General features: G+C 35.8%; 1 protein-coding gene across 4 annotated transcripts in view; it reads right to left on the reverse strand.

Moving 5' to 3' along the window:
- RBM25 (RNA binding motif protein 25) overlaps positions 1-24,058 on the reverse strand; it is a 50,652-nt gene that overhangs the window by 21,260 nt on the left and 5,334 nt on the right. Inside the window, exons 2-9 of one of the 4 annotated variants that reach the window (XM_082383875.1) lie at positions 23,045-23,154; positions 21,708-21,824; positions 21,475-21,595; positions 15,829-15,878; positions 13,774-13,941; positions 9,456-9,513; positions 6,594-6,754; positions 593-778 (exon numbers count right to left, since the gene is read on the reverse strand). In XM_082383875.1, the coding sequence (XP_082240001.1) occupies positions 593-778; positions 6,594-6,754; positions 9,456-9,513; positions 13,774-13,941; positions 15,829-15,878; positions 21,475-21,595; positions 21,708-21,749 (786 nt within the window). In that variant the 5' untranslated portion in view covers positions 21,750-21,824; positions 23,045-23,154. The remainder of the gene's footprint in view (positions 1-592; positions 779-6,593; positions 6,755-9,455; positions 9,514-13,773; positions 13,942-15,828; positions 15,879-21,474; positions 21,596-21,707; positions 21,825-23,044; positions 23,155-24,058) is intronic. The other 3 variants (XM_082383874.1, XM_082383877.1, XM_082383876.1) reach the window with 3 other exon arrangements.

The following is a 24,058-nucleotide window of genomic DNA, read 5'->3' on the forward strand; positions in this document are numbered from 1 at the left end:
GTAGGTGATGATACAATACACTGGGGAGGAGTGTTTCATCTCATGCTGCTCTTTCATAGTACTCCAGTTATAAGGCCAATAGCATTACTGTCCATGGAAGGAAATGAGACGTGACTTATAAGGAAAGGTGGCTAAAAACTTGAAAATGGGTCAAAATCCTCACTGAATGAGACCTGGTATCCCGCTTGGAGCAGAGACAGAAGAAAAATAATAAGGGAGTAAGGCAAAACAAGGCCAACCCCTTTGTGACAAAAGGGGAAAAAAAAAATCTTACTTTGTCCCTTAATATCAGTTCCTATTCATCACTCAAGTCTGGGGGTTTTTTTTCCCCCCTCTTACTTAATGAATCCACAAATATGCACAAGCTTTCATGTCACTGCATTTCAAACATGCGAAACAGGAACGTTGTGGTAAAAAAAAATTAGGAAGTTAGTTGGTAACACATAGTCAAATTAGCCTTAACACTATATTGTTATAAACATTAGTCACTCTACTTTCCCCTCAGAAGTTGGAAATAATGAAAGCACAAGAGTGACAGTACAAAATGTAAACTGTAGGAATGACTCTGTTGTCAGAAATCAGTAACACATACGTCCTCCTTCTTTTCCTTCTTCTTCTTCCTGGGGTGAGAGTCAGATTCTTGCGAGGGGGCATTGAGCTCGCTGGAGTATTCCCGTATTAAAACTTCAATGGCCCCTTTGATCATCTGATCTCTTCTCTTTGTTTCTTCATCTAAGGCTTCTTCATCATCATTAGTGACAGTTTCTGGCCTGGCATTCTTAAAAAAAAACAAGGCAGATTCAGGAGAGGGAAGGGGGAAATCAAACAAGAAAATCAAAATCATTCTAAAACAAGTTAGTACACAAAACAAACATGTTTTCTCCCAAACATCTCTGCAGTCCTATTAAACACAGATTTGGATTTATTCCTAACTTCACAAAACTAAACTTCATTTGTTTTATCGTTTTTTCCTTAGATACACTGTACTTTACGATTTTCTTTTCCTTTCTACCCTTGATAGTTAACATTCTGACCCCTAACCAGCTACAGAAAGACCGAAATCATAGGGCTAGCGTACTACACATCTGCAAAGCTTTCACAATTTTTCAGATTGTCTTGCTCAATACCTGCACAAACTAATGATGTTTACTGAATAACTCATTCAAAGTTGAAAACTTTATTACATGAAAAAAGCAAAATACTATTTTATGTACACTATGGTAGCCACCATTTAAAATAAACAAAAACAGCGACTTCCCTGGCGGTCCAGTGGTTAAGACTCTGCACTTCCACTGTAGGGAGCGCGGGTTTGATCCCTGATCGGGGAACTAAGATCCCATATGCCGTGCGGCACAGCCAAAACAAAACAAAAATAAACAAATATAATAAAGTGTTCAAAAAAATTTAAAAAGTAAAGTAAACAAAAACATATGTAGGTTAAACAAAAAACACTTGATGGCTATATACAACAAAATGCAAGCATCAGGAAGGTCAGGGGCTGAAATGATGGCTTCTTTTTTCCCCTCTGCTTTCTACAATGTGGGAATACCACTTATAAAGCTCATATATTATACACTAAAAAGGAATTGACTCTAAATACTGCACATCTTTCTCCCCATGACTTGCAACTGTAACATTATAAAAATTGTAACATTATAAAAATAAGTAACTCTTTGTAGGACTTTATTATCATTATTATTATTATTGTATTTTTGGCCAAGCCACGTGGCTTGTGGGATCTTAGTTTCCTGACCAGGGATTGAACCCAGGCCCTCGGCAGTGAAAGCAGTCTTAACCACTGGACCACCAGGGAATTCCCAGGACTTTATTATTTTTTAAGAGAAGTCGACTGTTACTTGTGTTGATGTGGGGGGAAAAAAAAAATTTTTTTTTACTGGTTTCCAATGTCCTACTATCCTTCTTGTTTCTGTCTGTTTTATTTTAAGGCTCCTAGTTAAGGAATTAATCCAGTTCAAATGACAAAATTTAGAGCATGACCTCTAGATAATTTCATTACCCTCAACTCTTCTTAAAACCTGGAAAGGTGGGAAAGTAAGACAAAGAAGCAACAAGATAAACATAAAGATGTATGTGTACAAAAATTTTTGTAACTTAAAACTACATACATACTTGGGTAAACATATATTGTGCAAAGTTTCAGATACAAACAAGAATCCTGCTCTTCTGGACAAATGCTGGCTCTTGGTCACAATGCATGCAACTCTATTCAAGGTGAGTTTCATACCTTGTAACCTCCTTCATATAACCTAGCCGTGATTTCATAACAACTGGCATTCTGAAAAGCTATCTCCAATGGATACTTACTCAACAAGCATTTATTTCTTAAATTAATTTGCTCAACAAACTTTTAAGAGCCTACCCTATGCAAGATACTATGTTAGATGGTAAAAAATTCAAAATTAAAAAAAGAAATAACTTGCCCTTAAGCATTTAACAATACAAGGTAAGAGAAGGATATGATATAGACAACCTTCACGTAAGTCATTAAATGTGATATTATAAAACTAACCACTCTTTACTTTCTCAAACCTGCCTCTTCATCTAATCTTCTTGTAACCAACTTTCTACTTGGCATCTGGGATAAAGACAAGATGCTTTAACCAAGGACTGTAATTAAATTGTTTACATTATTTACCAAGAACATTGTAAACTAAAATTGTGGTGATGTGTTGTTCCTTTCTTATTCTAAATCAATAACATATCACAATAAGGTCATTATGCAGCTTTCACTAAAATCCCTTCAGTGAGACTCTGCTTCTCCAAAGGTTTTAAATGAAAGAATTAAACCACCAGTAACTTGTCACTGAAACCGTAGGTCCTGAGATACATATGGCTATTTCAACCCAAATACTCAGCTGTTGAGACCTAAATTCTTTATTAGGAAAATATACCTCATGAGGGAACATCCAGTCTGTGTTTAGCATTTTCCCTACATTCTAAATTTCTTTCCATGAACCATCTATATCTCCATGCTTTTTTTAAGCATAAGGACTGAGGTGGGGTTATAAATCCAAAGGCTTACTCATCTAAAAATACTCATAGCCCCTAAATTCGCTACTACCATCATCCTAAACCAAAACTTAAATATTAGTATAGCTGGTCTTACCTAAATTAGAAGTAAAGCATTTGGAATGAACTAGTTCACACCACCTTACAAATGACTACTGCCCCTTGATCTATAGAGAAAATGTACATTTTTAGAAGGAAAGCTTATGAGCCCAAATCTCTTAACCAATTGTTAATGTAAGAAAAACAAAAGTAGCAATATGTATCATGGAAGGAAAAGTTATTTTTAGTTTCAACTTAAACTCTACCTCTGGGTCCTGAACCACAGACAGTTTCCTGATTTCCAGTTTTTTCTTCCACTTCAGAAACAGAAAGCACATTCAGTAATACTGAGCAGCAAAAAGTGAAGGGTTTGGAAGTACAAGAGGATCAAAGAAATCAACTGAATATCTGAGATGTTTACATGGCCCACCTATTTGGCTCTTTTCAGAGGAATTAAAAGCTTCCATAGTAAAGCTGCTAGCTGGAGAGTTAGAAAGCAGCTCTACTAGACTCACTCTTTGGCACTGACCTCTAGAGTTCAAAACAAGAACTTCTTTGGGAACTAAGCAAATGCAGAGTTCTTTCTTTTGAGAAAATGTACATTCAACCAGACTAATTTCCAGGCAAAGATGTGAAAATGTTCCTACCTGCAGTATCTGATCTGTCCTCAATTAAAATGTAAAGCAAGCAGCTCTTTCCAAAGATTATCTGTACTTCCACCGCTTGGCAGAATTCATTCTTGAATGTGTGATTAACAAGCACTATCTGTGACGATCAAGCAAATATCTCTACTCCTATACCGCTACTGCTGAACAACCAGAAAGCAACAGGACATGGACTAGATCAGCGTGGCTACCCCAAATGAAATACTTTTACTAAAGGTCATAAAAGTTGCTTCTACAAATTCTGCAAAATCCAAATAAAAGCTTTTAATCAAGCTACTACTCAAGGCATATAGTTCCTCTTAAAATTCTGGGTCAGGAAAAATCTCTTTCTAGCCAAACTCGTGGTTCTTTTTGAATCGGAGAACTATACAACTAGTATTTTTTCTTCTGTCTGGGAATCAGGAAAATGTCTGGATAGGTAGCATACAAGTTTCTCAATGTCTCATTCTCATGTCACCTACTTTAAAAGTCACTATTTTCTAAATTTCTCCAATAAATTGGCAATAAAAGAGAAAGAACAAGTATACTTTCACATTTTACCCTGAAAAATCATGACAAACCTGCAATCTACTCCACAATATACTCATATTGGCTTAAGCTGTTTGAAAAAAAATTTTAACTGACAGAATTGCTCAACATTTTCATTTTACCAGTATTGCTGAGTAAAATCGACACTCCAAGAAAATATACCATGTTTGTCTTATGACTTCAAGTACCTCTGGGCACCATGCCAAACGCACCCAGAAGTCATGTCTGTTAATTTTTTAAATTTCATTTTATTTGAAATAACCGTTCTGTTTTTATTGGAGGTGGCTTCAATTCTATTCTTGAAGAAAAATATAAACAGATTTCAATTGTGATTCCTCTTACTAATGGTGATTACAAAATAAATCAAAGTCACACGATTATACATTTCCTTATTTATTACGTAACTATACAGTGAAGTGATTTACTTCATATTCAGAGTACACCATCTGCAAATGCCACCATTTAAACCACCTCACAAGCTAAATTTCAAGCACAGTAAAACAATGAACCCAGGGAATTATATAAAAAACTTTGACGACACTGAATGCATGCTTTATTTTAAAAAAGAATTCAGTTATCACAGCAAGGAAAATCTAAGAAGTCTTGCTGCAGACAGTTGGCTTTTTTAAGGTTTTACTGGTATGACAGGCAATAGTGCTGATATGAGATAAAATACAATTTCTCTGGAGTGTAAATTGTGTTACTTCCTTTTAAAGCTAGGGAAAGACAGTAAGATTATCAGGTGAGCAACATAACTGCAACTGTTATAATAAATGTTCACCCCATTCTTGTTATAAGCAAGACCTTAAGCCAGGTTCTGTGGAGGTACAAGATGAAAAAACATAGTCTGTGAATTTATTGTCCTGTCTATCTTATAATCAGAGAATGCGGGATACGGGAATGAAACAGGGTACAAGGAGCCGTGAGAGAGCAATACAAACAATACATATGACAAAGCAGACTGACGTAACAACAGTCAAATCCTGTTTTATATGAGAAGAGAGGATTTAATTCTGCCTGAGAGGAATCTAGGACTGATGACAGCTATATGAATCAAGCAACATTTTAACTATATGGATAGAATTTCAACAGGGAGCTTGGATGAGCAACAAGGACATCAAAGCACAAAGGAGTTTGGATACATGACTGACACATGCAGGGAATTGATGGAGAAAGCTAGAAAGGTAGACTGGAGCAAGCCTTGGATGCCATGCTAAGAATATAGGCTTTACACTGTGAGAAATTCAAAACCATTAGGATGCATGAGCAGGGGAGGGGGCTGACATAATTATACTTATGTTTTAGAAATATAGGGCAGTACTATAACAGGCAGATGAGAAGAAAACTAAATGTAGATAAATCAGTTAAAATACTATTAAAAATCCAGAGAAAGACAAGATTAAGTGAAAAAAAGGCTGTTTACAAAATAATACTTCAGAATTCAATCCTCCATTTATAAAAGAAAAATAAACTCACATATTCCAATTAAAACTATATTCACCCATACAGAGAAAAATGCCTGGAAGAATATGCAACAAAAATGTCTACAGTGCTTACTAATGATGATAGAATTATGGGTGATACTTAATGTCTTCTTTATAGGTTGCTCTATTTTTACGAATTTTTTTTACAATGTTTTTGTAAAGGAGGGAGTGGTGGAACCAAGAAACCTATTTCTACTTTGAATGATAGTGAAAAGCCTGAAGAGAGCAAAAAGGCTGTTTTGTTTTTGTAGAGACAGGAAGGTAATAATGAATCTATTTTGGATCTGTTCAGCTTGATGTGTCAAAAGGAACTAGGAAGGGAAAACAAGGAAATATACACTCAGGTTTTAGCTATTTTTTGCTTTGTTGAGAGGGAATAATAATGTATACATTACAATACAACATACAAAAATTTCCTTTACTTTAGCTTCACTTAATAGAGCCACCACCTGATGAAAGTAATAAGACTTATTTTCATTCATTTTAGAACCTGTGTACTTCTAAACAAGAGGGCAACTAATAAAAATTTTGTAGGTTGAAATATATTTTGTACTTACTTAAAAGCTGCCTTAATGAATTAGCTCTGTTTGGAATAGTCTGTACCAGTGTTTTCTCTGGCAAGTTAACCTTGTCCAGCCTCCCTTACTACCTTCATCCCAACCTGGAACAAGCAAACCAACAGTCATCCACCCACTATGGGTAGATAAAAGACTTAAAATAACTATAAACTATAAAAACACCCTCTTGATGATCTTGTGAAGCCCCGTATTAGATTTTTCATAATGAGAAGTATTTACACTGAAAGAGCACAGCTGGCCTAGAGAAGACAATGCTATAGAAAACATACCCCATTAGAAGCTTTCTTCTTTGCTTTCCATTCATCCAGTTGTGCCTTTGTCTTTGCATCAACTTTAACAAGTAGCTTCTTCTCTCCAATCTGCAGGTCATGCAATAACCTGAGTGCACGGAGGGTTGATTCAGGCTCCTTATACTCACAGAATCCGAAGGCTAGCAATGGATGTAAAGAATTAGTGAAACATCAATACAATTATGAAAGATGAAAAATATTTATGAAAAATTGAAATCATTACAGACCAAACATTATAATACAGGGATTATTTATTTTGTCACTCTTCCCTTTCCTTCAATTACCTTTGATACGGATTTCACTTTTAGTACCCTCAAACAACCAAAAGAAATAAGAGAAAACAAAAACAGGGGAAAAGAAGAAAAATTCTCATCAGGCAAATTGCTACTTATTAGAAGTGCTGATAAAATATTTAGCAGAATCAACAAATTTCATGATTAATTCTTTTAATTATTTCATCAATTCATTCCATCCTGACTTCCTAACAGCTACAGATAAGTGAAAACAGTCTTCCTGAACCTAAATACAGCACTTTTCAATTCAGAGATGTTAAACTACAAAAGTACTGATCTTTTATTCTAGTTACCAGTCTCATTTTTCTGTATCTGCTTCATTTTAATAACTAGTCTCACCATTATTACCATGACTTTAAACAGATATTAAAACAAAATTAAATTTAAGAGTAAACATTGAAAATAAAATTAAACAAGTGAATCCAAATATGTGTACGGTTAATGATACAACCACATATTCTGAGTGATTTTAAAACAGAAAATTTGACCATAGATTTAAGTTTGATATATCCTAAGGACAAAAAGACCTGTCTATAAAAAAGAAAAGTTCAATAATCATATTGTTGATGACAGTATTGGTGCTATTGGTCTGAAACTGCTGTATGTGAAATGTGAGATGATAATAATAATAAATAATAATTATTTAATAGTCTATCATCCCCAGTGTTGAAGCTCAGGATTCTAAATGTGGAAGAAAGGAAATATAGACATATGACAGGAAAGATTAAATAAAAAACTTTTAGGCTTGAATTTGAATTAATGTGCACTGGCAAAGCAAAGACCACACCACTCCTACCATGAGTACACCTCATTTCCAGATGGCCATTTTGAAAACAATTTCCCACTGAAAGGAATCAGAGCTTCTTGAGAAATGGCTGATACCAAGTCTGGGGCAGAAAAACTACTAGCTGAGCTCTGAATATCTTGTCATCCCAGATAACAAGGAAGCTATCAAAGGCATTTAGGCTTGTGTCAAAAATCACCAAAGATCTAATTTCCAGAGGCAACTTGAGAAAACTTAAGCTTCACTAGTGATAATGACAACTAATCCACATTAAATATAATAACAATTGAATATGCTTCAATCTAAAACTTCAAAATACTTAAAAAAAAATCACTGGTAGAGGATGCTGACAACATAAGATCATTCTTTTGAAAAATGAAAGAACCAAAGCATTTATCCTGTTTTTCTTATAGAAATTATACCTCTAAGTAACCAAATAGTATATGGAGGAAGAAATTTATCCTTATAGATGTATTCTACTAACAAATGAAGATTTTTCTTCAACGAAGGAAAGACAGAATTCTTCCCAATAGACTGTTACATTTTGCAACCCTCCAGTGAGGGAATCAACATATGCACTAACAATCAACAGCTGCTAACATTAAAAAAAACCAACAAACAAAAAACCCAATATGACTCCTAATGAAAGAGCACTACCTTTAGAGAATTCTTACATATAAAAACAATCAACAAAAATAACGCACACAAACTCAAATCTGATCAAGTCTCAAGCTACAACTACCAACCAGTTTGCCATACAATGCAGAGGATAGAGATGCATGGCACATAATTCTACTGGAGCTGCAATAAGCAAATCCAGACTGAAAAAACACTACTGGGCAAATGACCCAGTTTCACCAACAAATAATTTCAAGGGAAATAAGAGAGACAGAAGAACTAAAAATATTAAAAGAGATTCAAAAATATGTCAATCAATTGCAATGCATGGACTTTATATGAATCCTGAATCAAAAAAACTATTTAAGAAACTGACATTTAAGACAGCTGGACATCTGATCATTGATTGGATATTGACTGAATGTTGGATATCTGAATACTGACTTAATAATTAAGAGAAAGGTGTTTTTTTTGGTCTTATAATTGTATTTTAGATATGTATTTTTAAAAGACCTTATCTTTTAGAGACATACTAAATATTTACAGACAAAATGATCTGGTGCTCAAGATTGCTTAAAAATAATATAAGAAGGAAATGGGTAGGGTACAGGTTAAGCACAAGTGGCACAAGTTGATAAATGTTAAAAAGCTAGGTGACGAGTACATGAGAGCTCATCATACTATTCTGTTAATTTTATATACATACGATTTTTTCCATAATAAAAGTGTTCAAAGGTTGTGTATCAAACAGGTGTCTCTACCAACTAGTATGAAAAGAACAGTTTGCTTTCAAGACTAAGAGGTTATCACATCATCTCTTCTCCTACTTTCTTCCTAAGTCCTAATTGTTCCATCTTGATCATACACTCCTGCTCTGAAACAAAAAGGACTTCTTAAAGTAATCTTATAAGAAATCAGTTAGTCTGAGTAATTTTTTTCCCTCTCCTACCTCCTTCACGTTATCCTTTTCTACTTTCTAATCTCAACTCTCAGCCAACATCTTCCCAATTCCCTTTAATCCTATTAAAGAGTGAAGACAGAGTGCCCGTAGAACACTCCTACGGTTAAGGACAATGAGAGTAGATGCAAATGTACTTATGCACACAGATTAAGATGATCTCAATAAATAAGGAAAAATTTACCTACCTTGAAGTTTTCCAGATGCGCCTTGTACTCTCTTCCAGCTCAAAACCAAGCCACATTTCTGTAAAAGAAAACAAAGATCTTTACCACCTAAGCTAATTTATCATGCAAATAAAGGGCACAATTATATTTCCGCTACGAAAAAGTGGAAGTTAAAAAAAAAAACAAAAAACTTGTCAGCAACTAAATGTTGCAATTCCCACAAACCTACTATATGAAAGAAACATACAACAAATCATTTTAAAGGAAAATATAAATTCTTACTGATTCTTGTTTGTAGGAAACTGCCTACCTTTCAATAAATTAGACACTTTACAGTTATATTTATCCTACAAATATATACATAAAACCAAAATGCCCAAATATTATAATAGTTAAACTATAATAAATTTAAGTAAATATTGAGTTAATAAAGACTATGTTTTAAAACATATGTATATATTATAAAAGATTTTTAATGACACAGGGAAATGCTTGACATGGGATGCAAAAATACCCTGAACCATGAAATTGCAGACATACAATAAGATTTTTAACTATGTAAAGAAAAAAAATTTCCATAAAATGATCAGAAATATTCCAAAATGTTAATGGGGCAGGTTGTCTGAAGGGTGGGATATTACACACTTTGTTTACTTCCTAAGTTCTTAAATATTATTTCTAATTATTAAAGTAAAAACGAAGGTTTAAAAAAAGTTTTGTGGAAAAAAATAACTGAAGATTGCCTGTCAAAGCTGAGAAATAAGTGGATTTTTCTCTGAAGGGAAAGATATTTCCCTTCAGAGAAATTACTAAAGTGATAGTCAAAGAATTGGGACTTCCCTGGCAGTCCAATGGTTAAGACTCTGTGCTTCCACTGCAGGCGGTGAGGGTTTGATCCCTGGTTGGAGAACTAAGATCCCACATACTGTGCAGCGTGGTCAAAAAAAAAAAAAAAAAAAAATATATATATATATATATGTATATGTATGCATAAAAGAAAATTTCCCAGGACTTCCCTAGCAGCACAGTGGTTAAGAATCTGCCTGCCAATGCAGGGGACACGGGTTTGAGCCCTGGTCCAGGAAGATCCGCGGAGCAACTAAGCCCATGTGCCACAACTACTGAACCTGCGCTCTAGAGCCCGCGAGCCACAACTACTGAAGCCCGCCCGCCTAGAGCCCATGCTCCGCAACAAGAGAAGCCAACGCAATGAGAAGTCAGTGCACCACAATGAAGAGTAGCCCCTGCTCGCCACAACTAGAGAAAGCCCGCACGCAGCTATGAAGACCCAACACAGCCAAAAATAAAAATAAATTAAAAAAAAAAAAAAAAAAAAAGAATCCACCTGCCAATGTAGGGGACATGGGTTTGATTCCTGGTCCAGGAAGATCCCACATGCTGCAGAGCAACTAAGCTCATGCGCCACAACTACTAAGCCTGTGCTCTAGAGCCCGCGAGCCACAACTACTGAAGCCCGCGAGCTCTAGGGCCCGTGTGTCGCAACTACTGAGCCCGTGTGCTGCAACTACTGCAGGCTGAGAGCCTAGAGCCCGTGCTCCGCAACAAGAGAAGCCACTGCAATAAGCCCCCACTCTCCACAACTAGAGAAAGCCAGCACGTAGCAACAAAGACCCAATGCAGTACCCCCGCAAAAAAGAAAGATAAAGAAAATTGCCCGTAAGGTCAAACATAGCATGAGGGAACAGCAGCAGAATCCAAAAAAATTTTGCAAAGACAAAAGACAAATGGATGGGTAATAACTCATTCAGTAGAGCAAAGAAAGCTATGACACCAAGCGTCTACAGAAGCAGATACCGATAAGAAGAATTAAGCTAACTGATTCTACAAAACCCAGTGGATCCAGACTGCAGGGGAAAGGTACAGGGGAGAATGGGGCTTAAGTGTGAAGCTGAATAAAAATAGGTTCTTGCCTGACAATACAAATATGGAATAATCAAAGCCTCAGAGGTTTCAAGCAACTACCCTATCCCCATCCCCAGAGAAGATAGCCTGAAGAATTACAGTCTGAAGAAAGTGAACAGAACAAACTTGGGATGTGGAGCACCAGATCTGAAAGATCTGTATGAGATACAGAGTGAGTAAGACGGGAAGAAAGTAAAGGTATAAGAAGTGCTTGAACTCAGTCCTGCATCTGCAACCTCATACAGGCAGTCAATCATAAACTCACTAGGCATAAAATTGGAAATTTTCTAGAGAAACCAACCAGCCTCAAAGAAAAGACCCCACGGATTAACATTTAAAACCTCTGGCTGCCATTTAGATTACCCTACAAAGATGCCCAACATTTTACAAGTTCAGCTTACACACACAAAAAGCCTTTTAATCCCTAACTCTTAAATATGGACAATCAAGGATCACCAGACATCTAAGTAAAGCCTTAAAAGTGAAAGAGAAATAGAAGAGAGAAATTCAGGAATCCAAAGATAGCTTAAAAAACACTCTGCTGCATATATAAATCAACAACAGTTTTAAAAAGGGATGTTTCAAACTGAAAACATACACATATGTCCACACAAAAACTTGTACACAAATATTCACAGCATTATTATTCATAACAACGAAGTGGAAACAATCCAATTGTCCATCAACTGATGGACGGATAAACAAAATGTGGTACATCCATTAAATGGAATATTCTGGCCATAAAAAGGAACAAAGTACTGCTAACAAGCTACACTACAGATGAACCTTGAAAACATTATGCTAAGTGAAAGAAGACAACACACAAAAAGCCACATATTCTAAAATTCCATTTACGTAAAATGTCCAGAATAGGCAAATCCATAGACAGAACGTACAATTGTGGCTGCCAGAGGCTCAGGGGAGGAGAAAATGGGAAGCATTGTTAATGGGTACAGTGGCGCCGTGGTTAAGAATCCGCCTGCCACTGCAGGTGACACGGGTTCCATCCCTGTTCTGGGAAGATCCCACATGCTGCAAAGCAACTAAGCCTGCGAGCCACAACTACTGAGCCTGTGTGCCTAGAGCCCATGCTCCACAACAAGAGAAGCCACCGCAATGAGAAGCCCGTGCACCGTGATGAAGAGTAGCCCCTAATTGCAGCAACAAAGACCCAACGCAGCCAAAAATAAGTGCTTTAAAAAAAATGTGCATGTAGCACCAGGATAAATTTTTAAAACTAAGAGAAAAAGGAAAATCAATGACCAAGTCAAAAAAACTTATGTATGCTCAGAATAAAAACTGCAAAAGGAGTCAATCAATCACAAATATATGCTAAAATCATTGTTTTAAAGGTGGCTAAAGAAAAGGACACACATAGTCCCAAAATACTAACCCAGAGGTTACTTATTAGTGAAAAAGGGACTAAAGGTACCGTTACAATGGAGAGATCTGACCACCTTAACCAAGTAACTAAACTTAATACCACCAAAAATGGGACCAAGAGACGTGGTATGTCTCTTGCTATGCTGCACCTGAAAACAATGCATCACCCATGAACCACTCTTACAAAGAATGCTTACTCTGAATCTAACTATGAGCAATCAATCAAATTCAAATTGGGAGAGACACTCTGCAGAAGACCCAGGCGCTTCAAAAACATCAATGTCATGAAAGACAAAAACATAAAACAAGCAAACAAAAAGAGGCAGGGAACTGTTCTATAATAAAGGAACTGTCTAAAGAAACATGACAATTAAATGCAATGTATAGGGACTTCCCTGGTTGTCTGGTGGTTAAGACTGTGCACTCCCAATGCAGGAGGTCCCGGTTTGATCCCTGGTCAGGGAACTAGATCCTGCATGCCACAACTAAGAGCCTACATGCCACAATGAAAAAGATTCCGCATGCCACAACTAAGACCCAGCGCAGCCAAATAAATAAATAAATAAATATTTTTAAAAAATAATAAAAAAAATAAGTGCAATATATATATATCCCTGACTGGAAATTACTGGAAAAATTAAATATGAACTATATGTATTTTAATTAACTATACTGTATCAGCCTTAAATTTCCTAAGTGTGATAAAGGTTTTGTGAAAATGTAGGAGAGTATCCTTGGTCTTAGGAAATATAAGAAGTATTCAAAGGTGAAATGTAATGTCACAACTTACTCTCAAATTATTCAGAAGAAAAAAAAAAATCGAGGGGTGTGTGTGTGTGCACGCAAAGAGAGTGTGTGTAAATATGGCAAAATGTGTTACAAGGGTGTTCACTATTCAATTCATTTAACTTTTCTGCAGGACAAACTTTTCAAAATAAAAACGAGGAAATAATTCAGAGCCCTCTTGCTAATATTTCTTTAGTTTGAAATTTATAACAACATTTAAAAATGAAAAATAAACAGTTTAACTTACAGCAAGGAGCTGTCTTATAAGCATGTCTGAGGCTTTTTCAGAAATGTTGCCAACAAAAACTGTAGTAGTGGGACCACAGTTTTCATCATTTTCTTTAGCCTTCAAGCCTGGATGATCCTTCCGTGCTCCCAAATGTTTTCCAACCATGGACACAGTGGGTACTAAGACCTAAAGTGATGAAAGACAATAAAATTTGAACTTGCAATTAAATTTGCTATCATGCTTAATGCAATAACATTAGGCTAAAAACATCAATTTTAAAGTATTAAATATATAGCACATCACCATTCCAGGTTCTACATACTTAATCTAAAACTCCCAAAGCACATTTTTCATTAACGTGAACTTATTCATGACAAGTAAAGTTCCACTATTGGATCACCTTTCTTTTAAAAACAACTTGGAGGGCTTCCCTGGTGACTCAGTGGTTAAGAATCTGCCTGCCAATGCAGGGGACACAGGTTTGAGCCCTGGTCCGGGAAGATCCCACGTGCCACAGAGCAACTAAGCCCGTGTGCCACAACTACTGAGCCTGTGCTCTAGAGCCCGTGAGCCACAACTACTGAGCTCACGTGCCACAACTACCGAAGCCCACAGGCCTAGAGCCCATGCTCCGCAATAAGAGAAGCCACCGCAATGAGAAGCCTGCACACCGCAATGAAGAGTAGCCCCCGCTCACTGCAACTAGAGAAAGCCCGCACGCAGCGATGAAGATCCAACGCAGCCAGAAATAAATGAATAAATAAATTTATAAAAAACAAAAAATAAAAACAAAAACAACTTGGAAAGAATTTTTTTTATGTTTAAGACAATTTTTAAATGTTTAAGACATCGTAAATCTCTGCATTCATATAAAAGGAAATTTCAATTATCCCTGCTAATCTTCTTGTAGAATATTCAAATACTCCCATAGCACTCTCCCCCCACTTAAAGTTTACCTTTTCTCAGTTACTTGTGTTTCTATCTTATTTTCCCTTCATAACATTCAACTTCCCAGAGGAAAGAAATAGTCTTATTCATCTTTGTATTTGAAATTGAATTGAGCAAAACATCCACAGTAGGCACTGAAGTGGTGAACTGGGGGAGCTGCCTTCACCTAGGCTAAAACGCAAGAGGATAAGAGTACCTGTCATGGGGAGGTTTCCCAATAAATGTTTCCCAATGAATGTCCAATGCAAGAAAAGCTGGACTCCCCCTTGGTCTGCCTCACAGCAGATTCCTATTTGTTCACGTAGTTCCCATCTCATCACCCTTTTAATATAAATAACACTCCCCGCCCTTTTCAAAACCCACAGGTAGAAAAAGTTGAAAGTAATGAGATCTACTCTCCCTCACAATGAATTATAAATTAAGACCGATATTTTACTAATTAACTCAAAGAAAATTTTTAGTTAAATAAATGCTTTAAGAGGGTTATTATTTATTCACATATTATAGTATACTAGCATTCTTAACTAAGATGCCTAGAGTGTACAGAGCTTTTATGAATGTAGAGAATTAAAGTTCAAGACATAAGACTGAATAATGAAACACTTAGCAGAGGAAAGGCTTCAATAAAACTTTACAAAGCTTGAAGGTATCATGCTAGAGGACAGAAAAAAAATAGCTTGGAAGAAGCTAAAAATTAGGTAGGTGGGAGGAAAGAGTAGAAATATATTCAACTTTCATTTCAAAATTTAGATTTCTGCTAGATCATTCCTCTTTTTTTTTTTTTAAAGAAATCAGACATGTAGACCACTTCTCCTATCTCCCAGGATCAAGACACGAGGGCATGATGAAAGAGTCAATGTCTAAATCTGAAATAACAGTATATGAAGAGTCTAGAGAATAAGAGGGAAATCACTAAACTAATTTAGGGAGCATATTTTAGGGGCGATTGCTTATATGCATAGAGTGAAAACAATACTTATTTAAATAAGTAGTATGATATATACGGACGCTCTTATTCCCTTCCTATTATTCTTTTAAACATTTAAAATACTTTATCTGGGCTTATAAAGTTGTTCAGATTTAAAAGCAGTGGCACTCCTAATTCCTCCTTAAAGTTATACTTACAGTTGGAGCAGGAGCCATAATGCTCATTGGTACAGGAATCATTGGAGTCCCTAAGAAAAAAGCATAATGAATCTTAAGAATATAATTACATATACAATTATATATTGTTTATCAACTACATGCCATACAAATAAGTAGCTCCAACTCACAGTTCTTTTAAGGGGAAATGTAGGATTAATGAAAATGAGAAATTAATGGATATTTTTCAGAAGCAACATAGTTATTCAGGTTGGTCTAAATAAACTTACAAGCAAAAAGACTACCACAGCCTGCTTTTGCCTTAAGGAGTAAAACTGTGGATAGTTATCAATTCATGTTCATCTAGTTCAGTACATCCTCAAAACCAGCAACTTTCATACAGATTTGCTTACAGGTGAACAATGGTATTAATGACTCCTTTAAAGGTAAAAATAAATTCTTTGAAAGTTAAAAAACAAAAGCATCAAATAAGAAATTAATCTGGAAACCTAGGAAGAATCTTGTTATTCCTGGTTATTTAATAAAAGCAAAAATCATGAAGAAAAAAATAAGATTAGTAATCTCAGTCACTGTCAAAGAGAAAATCTCTAAGACAAGCATCTACTGCCCTAAGGGTTTAAGACAGCTATCAATGGGCTATCACTATTGATAGCTTAGTGAAATCTGCAATTTTGTTTTCAACTAAATTGTTTACTAATCAATAGTTGCTACACTGACAGTCCTTGTGTACATAACTAATGACGAAATCTTACCATTTGAGAACTAAGAAAAAGGTTGCAATGAGGGTAAAATCAGTAAAAGATCTGTCTACTAAAACACAAATTTTAAAATGCTTCTGGAAGTATCTCAAGAAGTTCTGAAATCACTTTTCAGTTCAAATTTAGCATCAACTTAAGATAACTGTCCAAGACTGGTAATAAACTCTTTCAACAACTATCCATTTATTTTCCAATATAACCTATTTAAAATAACCTCAGTTTTAAACAAAATCTTTAGAAGATGAAAATCAAGATACTTATAGAAGACTGTACAAAATAGAAAAAAAAAGACTGCAGAATCAAACTTGGGTTCAATTCTTGGTTCTATCACTTTTAGCTATGCAAACTTGGGAAAGCTCTTTAACCTCAGCTTCAGTTTCCTCAATTCAAATGAGGTAATTATTTCCTCAGAGTGCCTACGAGATTAACTGAGATCATTTATGTGGAGCACTTAAATAGGTGGATACTCAAAACTATTATCAACTCTAAATTTTTCACTTTTAACTTTGCAAAACAAAAGCAAATACTCCATTTACCAACTGTAATCTGTGCAGCACCTCTTCCACAGGTAAACTTTCTATTGAAGAACACCTTAAGAAAAAGACATTTTGAAAAAAAATTTTTTTTTCCTTTTTAATAGTTACTAAAAGGTTTAATAGTATGGTTCCCACCTCAACTTACTAATTTCATGAAATGCAGAATTTACAAAAATGTATTGCTGCTCATTACAGATCTATGCATGCTACGGTGAAAAAAAAAAAAGGCAAAGTGCACAAAGTGTAAACAGTGTATATACCAGCTGAGGTCTGAAAAAACAAGTAGGGTAGAATAAACATAAGCAAACACAGTGGGATATACATTACATCTCTGGAGAGCTACACACCAGAAATTGATAAGAAAGACTTCCCCCCCTTTGGGGAAGGGAATGCTCAGGAACTATGGGGGGAAACTTCCTTTAATCTATAGCATGCATTACTTTTTAAGGAAAAATTATGGTTTTTTTCAAATTTATTTTCTAATTTAATATATAATGTGATCGCCACATACGTTATCTCAGAGTTCAATTAATTGTACAATAGGCAACACAAGAAAATTATACATGAATAGGGGTATTGTGGTCTTGAATTATTATACTAGTTTAGCATACTTCTTTTTTTTATTTTTTCAAGTATTGACACTGCACACAGGATGCAGGTATGAATGAGCTAGCTGTAACTAAAGTCTGATTTATCATTCAAGTATGCTTCCCTAAACAGAAATGATACTGTATGCTATCGCAAATGGAATCAGAATTGTTTAATAGCGTTAATACTCTGTGAACAAATACCTACGTTAGTATGGCACTGACCAAACAGACAAGAAGAAATACTGAAAACCTGGTTTTAAGGTCTGCTGACCCATCTTAAAAGATATACTAGGAGTAGCCTTAAGAGAAACATGGTCCACTTATCTTCCACTTCCATTTATAATTTGGTATAGTGTTCATCAGAAAACAAGTTACATTTAGTATGTGTTTTTTAAAAATTCAAAGGAATTTAAAATCTTTCCTATAAAACCAATATACTGGTAAGGAAATTGAGGAACTGATTTTTTCATTGTCAGCTTTCCTGATTCTGAAAAAGTGATTAAGCTTTATCTCCAATGCCTTAAAATTTCTTCAGAAATAGAAAGTAAACTATTCTTCCCTATAACTCTAATAACACAAACTTTGCTAACAGTATCATGGTTATTAGTAAAGACTATCAAAAAATAGATCGTATTATGAGACTATAAATTAATGAAAAAAAAATATGGGGACCCCCTCAAATATTGATGCCCAAATTAAAGTGGCTCAGGACACTATCCTTCTCAAGTCATCAATTGGTTTGAAGGTTGACAAGTAACTTTTTTCGGTTTTCTGTTAACATTATTTTCTTAATCCCCCTTTTCAGGAGAAATTCCTTTACAGTCCATTACAGAGCAGTTAAGTTACTGACTAAAATTCAGTAATTGTTACATGGAATAATAAACTGATAGTACTCAAACGTTCACACTAGGTCCCTGGCAGCAAGGGGTAACAAATACACATCCATGATTATCTAAAAGACCAACTTAAAACAGCCAGCTACAAGCATAAATGTCTTAAAAACTTGTACAAGTACTGCATTCTACTCCACAATATATATGCATAAGTAGTTGCTCTGATTTTTTTTTTTAATTTTGGCTGCGTTTCGTTGCTGCGCACGGGCTTTCCCCAGTTGCGGTGAGCGGGGGCTACTCTTCGTTGCGGTGCGCGGGATTCTCATTGTGGTGGCTTCTCTTGTTGGGAGCATGGGCTCTAGGCGCACAGGCTTCAGTAGTTGTGGCACACGGGCTCAGTAGTTGTGCCTCGTGGGCTCTAGAGCACAGGCTCAGTAGTTGTGGCGCACGGGCTTAAATGCTCCGCGGCATGTGGGATCTTCCCAGACCAGGGCTTGAAGCCGTGTCTCCTGCATTGGCAGGCGGATTCTTAACCACTGTGCCACCAGGGGAGCCCTGTTCTGATTTTTTAAAATTATGATTTACCCTCAAATTCCTGAAGTTTTAAATGATACCCCAGAAAAATTGCCATTTTTATCTTGTGACTTTTCACACTTACTTCAACACTGCTGTGTACTTGACCTAGGGGTAGGAGGCCCCCAAAGCTGAGACTCTATAATGTACATGTTATGAATTAACAACCCATCATATGAGCCAACTGCAACGTACTTTTGATTTTGCAACAGTCAAGCTCTTTAGTAAACACTGTTAACTTCAAACACATAATCCAATGGTTAAAGCCAGGTCACTGAAGTAGACCTTTCCTCAAAAAGAAATACTTCTGGATGGTTTACAAGATCATTTGTTCATTTCAGCCTGAATTACATAGATTCTATGTTAAAAGAAAATACTTCTAACTTGCAAATTAAGGAGAACTCTTAGATACTACCTTTCAGAAGGGAAACTGGGAAACTGATTCTGCATGAAATGCTTTCAACCCCATGAAAATATAAAAATTTGTGAACTACCACTCATAAACCAGAGGAAAACTCTTTCTCCTAAGTCAATGTTAATTACAAACCTCAAGATAATGGTTCTCAAATGTGGGTTCTCTTAACTGTGCTTAAATGGATACCTATGAATCACCTGTGAATTTGTTAAAAAGAGACTCCTGAGCCCCAATTTCTGAGGATTTGATTCAATGGCTTGCGGTGGGGCCTCAAAAATTTTTTTTATTTATTTTTTAAACGTCATGAAACATTGGAGAGACAAAGCTTTTAAATAGTTATTTGGAGAGCTCTCCAAGATTTATTGTCAAGGATTTCCCTGGTGGTGCAGTGGTTAAGACCCCGCCTGCCAATGCAGGGGACACGGGTTCGAGCCCTGGTCCAGGAAGATCCCACATGCTGGGGAGCAACTAAGCCCATGCGCCACAACTACTAAGCCTGCACTCTAGAGCCTGCGAGCCACAACTATTGAAGCCTGCGCGCCTAGAGCCCACGAGCCACAACTACTGAAGCCTGCGCGCCTAAAGCTCATGCTCTGCAACAAGAGAAGCCACCGCAATGAGAAGCCCACGCACCACAACGAAGAATAGCCCCCGCTCGCCGCAACTAGAGAATGCCTGCGCTCAGCAACAAAGACCCAATGCAGCCAAAGATAAATAAATTAATTAATTAAAAAGATTTATTGTCAAGTATAAAAAAAAAACAAGGCAGAATAGAATACATAGGATGTTACTGTATATCAGTGTTAAAAGAATAAAACAAAACAAATGGATAGAAAAATAAAAATATCTGAAAGGCTAAAGAAGAAACTAATAACCCTGCTTTGTTCCCCCTTTCAGTAAGGGGACGGTAACAAGTTATATGGGAATGTGAGAAAAATTTTCCACTGTATACCTTTTTGATTGATTTTTGAACGTATAGTTTTTAAAACGTGTAGTATTTAAAAATACTATACTATTTAAAATGTATAGTATTTAAAAATAAATGTATTACCTATATTTTTAAATTAAGACTTTTTAATTTCCCAGATGAGTCTGATACTCAGCCAGAAATGAAAACTATCACTATAGGAAAATGAGACATCACATTTCCAGAATGCTAACAGCTCTTCTACCAACAGTCACATACGTATCATCTTCCTAAAGTTAATACTGCAATGACATTAAGGATGGGTTAAAAAAACCCACAGAATCATTGGTGGGAATGTAAAATGGTGCAGCCAGTACGGCAACGGTATGGGGGTTCCTAAATAACTAAAAATAGAGCTACCATATGATCCTGCAATCCCACTCTTGGGCATATATCCGGAGAAAACTCTAATTCAAAACATACGTGCACCCCAGTGTTCACAGCAGCACTATTTACAATAGCCAAGACATGGAAGCAATCTAAATGTCCATCGACAGATGAATGGATAAAGAAGGTGTGGTATATATTTACAATGGAATATTACTCAGCCATAAAAAAGAATGAAATAATGCCATTTGCAGCAACATGGATCAACCTAGAGATTATCATACTAAATGAAGTCAGACAAAGACAAATATCATGTGATATCACTTACATGTAGAATCTAAAAATATGATACAAATGAACTTATTTACAAAACAGACACACAGACACAGAAAACAAACATGGTTACCAAAGGGGGAAGGGGAGAGAGAGAAATTAGGAGTTTGGGATTAGCAAATATGAACTACTACATATAAAATAGATAAAAAACAAGGATTTACTGTATATCACAGGGAACTATATTCAATATCTTGTAATAAAGTATAATGGAAAAGAATCTAAAAAAGTGTGTTTATATATATAAATAACTGAATCACTTTGCTGTACACCAGAAACTAACACAACACTGTAAATCAACTACACTACAAAAACAACCGTATCCACAAACTTACCTGGAGGTACAGGTGGTGGAAAGCCAGGAAACTGTGGGGGTGGGATCCCTGGTGGGAGTGCTGGGATTCCCATGGGAGGGCGATTCAAATGAGGGGGGAAAGACATTCTTACCACAGCAGTCTAAAGAAAGAAATCATGACAAATCATGTTATTTGAAAACTTTACAATTTGATATGCTTGGTTTGTTGGCCTTCATTTTTAGAGTATCTGCAAAATTCTCAAGTTTTCTTACCCAAAGGAGTTGGCAAAGACCCTCTTTTCTCTGTCTGTCCATTGAGAATTTTTTAAACTTAGATCTTTTCTAAAATAAGTTCCCAAAATGTACACGATCTAAGTTCAGGATAGACTCCTACAGTCATATGGGAATACATATAAAGGAAGAAAAAAATTTTGAGGTTCAGTTAATATCCAAAAATTAAATACCAAACATCAATGAATCTTTTTAAATCAAACTCAGAATCCAGGAAGATATCTAACAGTTTTTAAGTGTTCTGATGCATTAATTTTTAATACACATCAGCACCCTGAAAACTAAATTTACAAAGTTACACAGTATTTGTTGATTCAGTGTTGGCCAGTTCTTCCAGGACAAATGAATGCCTCAGTGACTTTCTACAAACCTGAGGGGGGAGGGGGGGACGACCTCCATATATCAGGTCACATAGTACCCATTCAAATATAATGGTTCAAATATAAACCATTCACATACAACTTGTGACAATGAGAAAAAAGTGGTAATTTTTCTTAAACTTAAAAGCAAACCTCTTAACCATTCTTGAATGATATTCAATGAATGAATGACTGAAACTCAAGAATCAGACGCTGGTATTTGATTTTTAAAAATACAAGAACACACTGAACTGTTTGATTTGGTTTGTGATATCATTCCTTAATAAGAAACTTTTGTCTTTTAGCTAAATGAATAGAAGTACTGGGCTTCCCTGGTGGCGCAGTAATTAAGACTCCGCCTGCCAATGCAGGGGACACGGGTTCGAGCTCTGGTCCAGAAGATCCCACATGCTGCGGAGCAGCTAAGCCCGTGCGCCACAACTACTTAGCCTCGCGCCACAACTACTGAAGCCCGTGCGCCTGGAGCCCATGCTCTGCAGCAAGAGAAGCCACTGCAATGAGAAGCCCACGCACCGCAATGAAGAGTAGCCCCCGCTCGCCGTAACTAGAGAAAGCCCGCGAGCAGCAATGAAGACCCGACAGGGTAAAAAATAAATAAAATGGAAGTACTTAAGACTTTTCCTCCCCCCAAATTTTATATTTTTGTCAACATACTCAAGTGTCCAGAACTACTGGAAAAAAGTAGAAAAATGATGTTAGAATGCCCTAGTAGGATTCCATGCACCAATTTTAACAAGCAGCCAAAATAAGTGGGTTGATCTCCTATCAGTGATGCAGCTAAAAGTGGTGATTTGATTAATAGGAGATTTTCTGTTGGACACTAGGAAAAACTCCCCCACCTACACTCTGTAACTGAAGGAGTCTAGAGTTTCAGAAGCTTTTAAAAAATGTTTTTCTCTATTATTTTCTTTTCTATGTTTTATATATTGTTTTACTCACCCTTTAGAAGAGAGAGGATAAAATGTGCATGTCTTCTACTTCCTCGCCCCTGATTCCAACAGTTTGGTATAATTCGTTGTATTCTTCTAAAATATCTTTCTAGACACAAGCTAATATATAATCACTTATGATTTTCTGCAAACAATATAATCATACTATATTGTTATGTGCATTTCTCCCTCATCATTATTAACATCTCTTCATGTCAGTTCATAAAGTTCTATTCCATTCTTTATAATGCAGTAAACTATTACTATATAGCTGTAACTAACCAACATTGATGATTCTCCACATTTTACCTCTTACAAATCATATTAAACATTCTTGAACATATTGAACATATAACTCTAAGCACCAGTGCAAGTAATTCTATAATACAGATCAGTACTGTATGTATCTACTCTTTACCTCCAAATCATCCTCCAAATCTAGTGTACAAATTAATATTCCCACCAACAGTACATGGTATGCCCTTTCCTCATATCCTCACCATCACTGTAGTAAATCTCCAGTGTGACAGGTAAAAAATACTGTTTCAACTTGCATTTCCCTAATCACTAGTGCGACTGAGTATTTTTCTACCTGTTTATTAGACATTTCTTTAAAAAGCATGTCCTTCATCCTCACAACTCTTCTTCCTCAGTGTTCTCTTCACTTAATAAGTTAGGATATACAATATGCTGTAAAATCTAAACTTCAATTTTGAAAACACAGTACACTTAAAATATTTAGGAAGCTTTACAAGTAAAATAAATTCCTAGAATGTTGTCATATACCAGCAAATAAGGTACTGGAAATGCCTTAAATATTAACTAGGTATCAACTTAAGTTAAAAAGAAAAATGTAACTAATTTAAGATTGTAAACATGTTGAATTTTTTAATAATTTTTTTTAATATATTGCCAAACTTGTTTCATCTACACCTCTGCCTTTGTTTTTAATTTTTTAAAAAAAAATTAATTAATTAATTAATTAATTAATTTTTGGCTGTGTTGGGTCCCCGCTTCTGTGCGA

The sequence above is a fragment of the Balaenoptera borealis genome (assembly GCF_965194805.1).
Source record: "Balaenoptera borealis genome assembly, chromosome: 3".
NCBI lineage: Eukaryota > Metazoa > Chordata > Mammalia > Artiodactyla > Balaenopteridae > Balaenoptera > Balaenoptera borealis.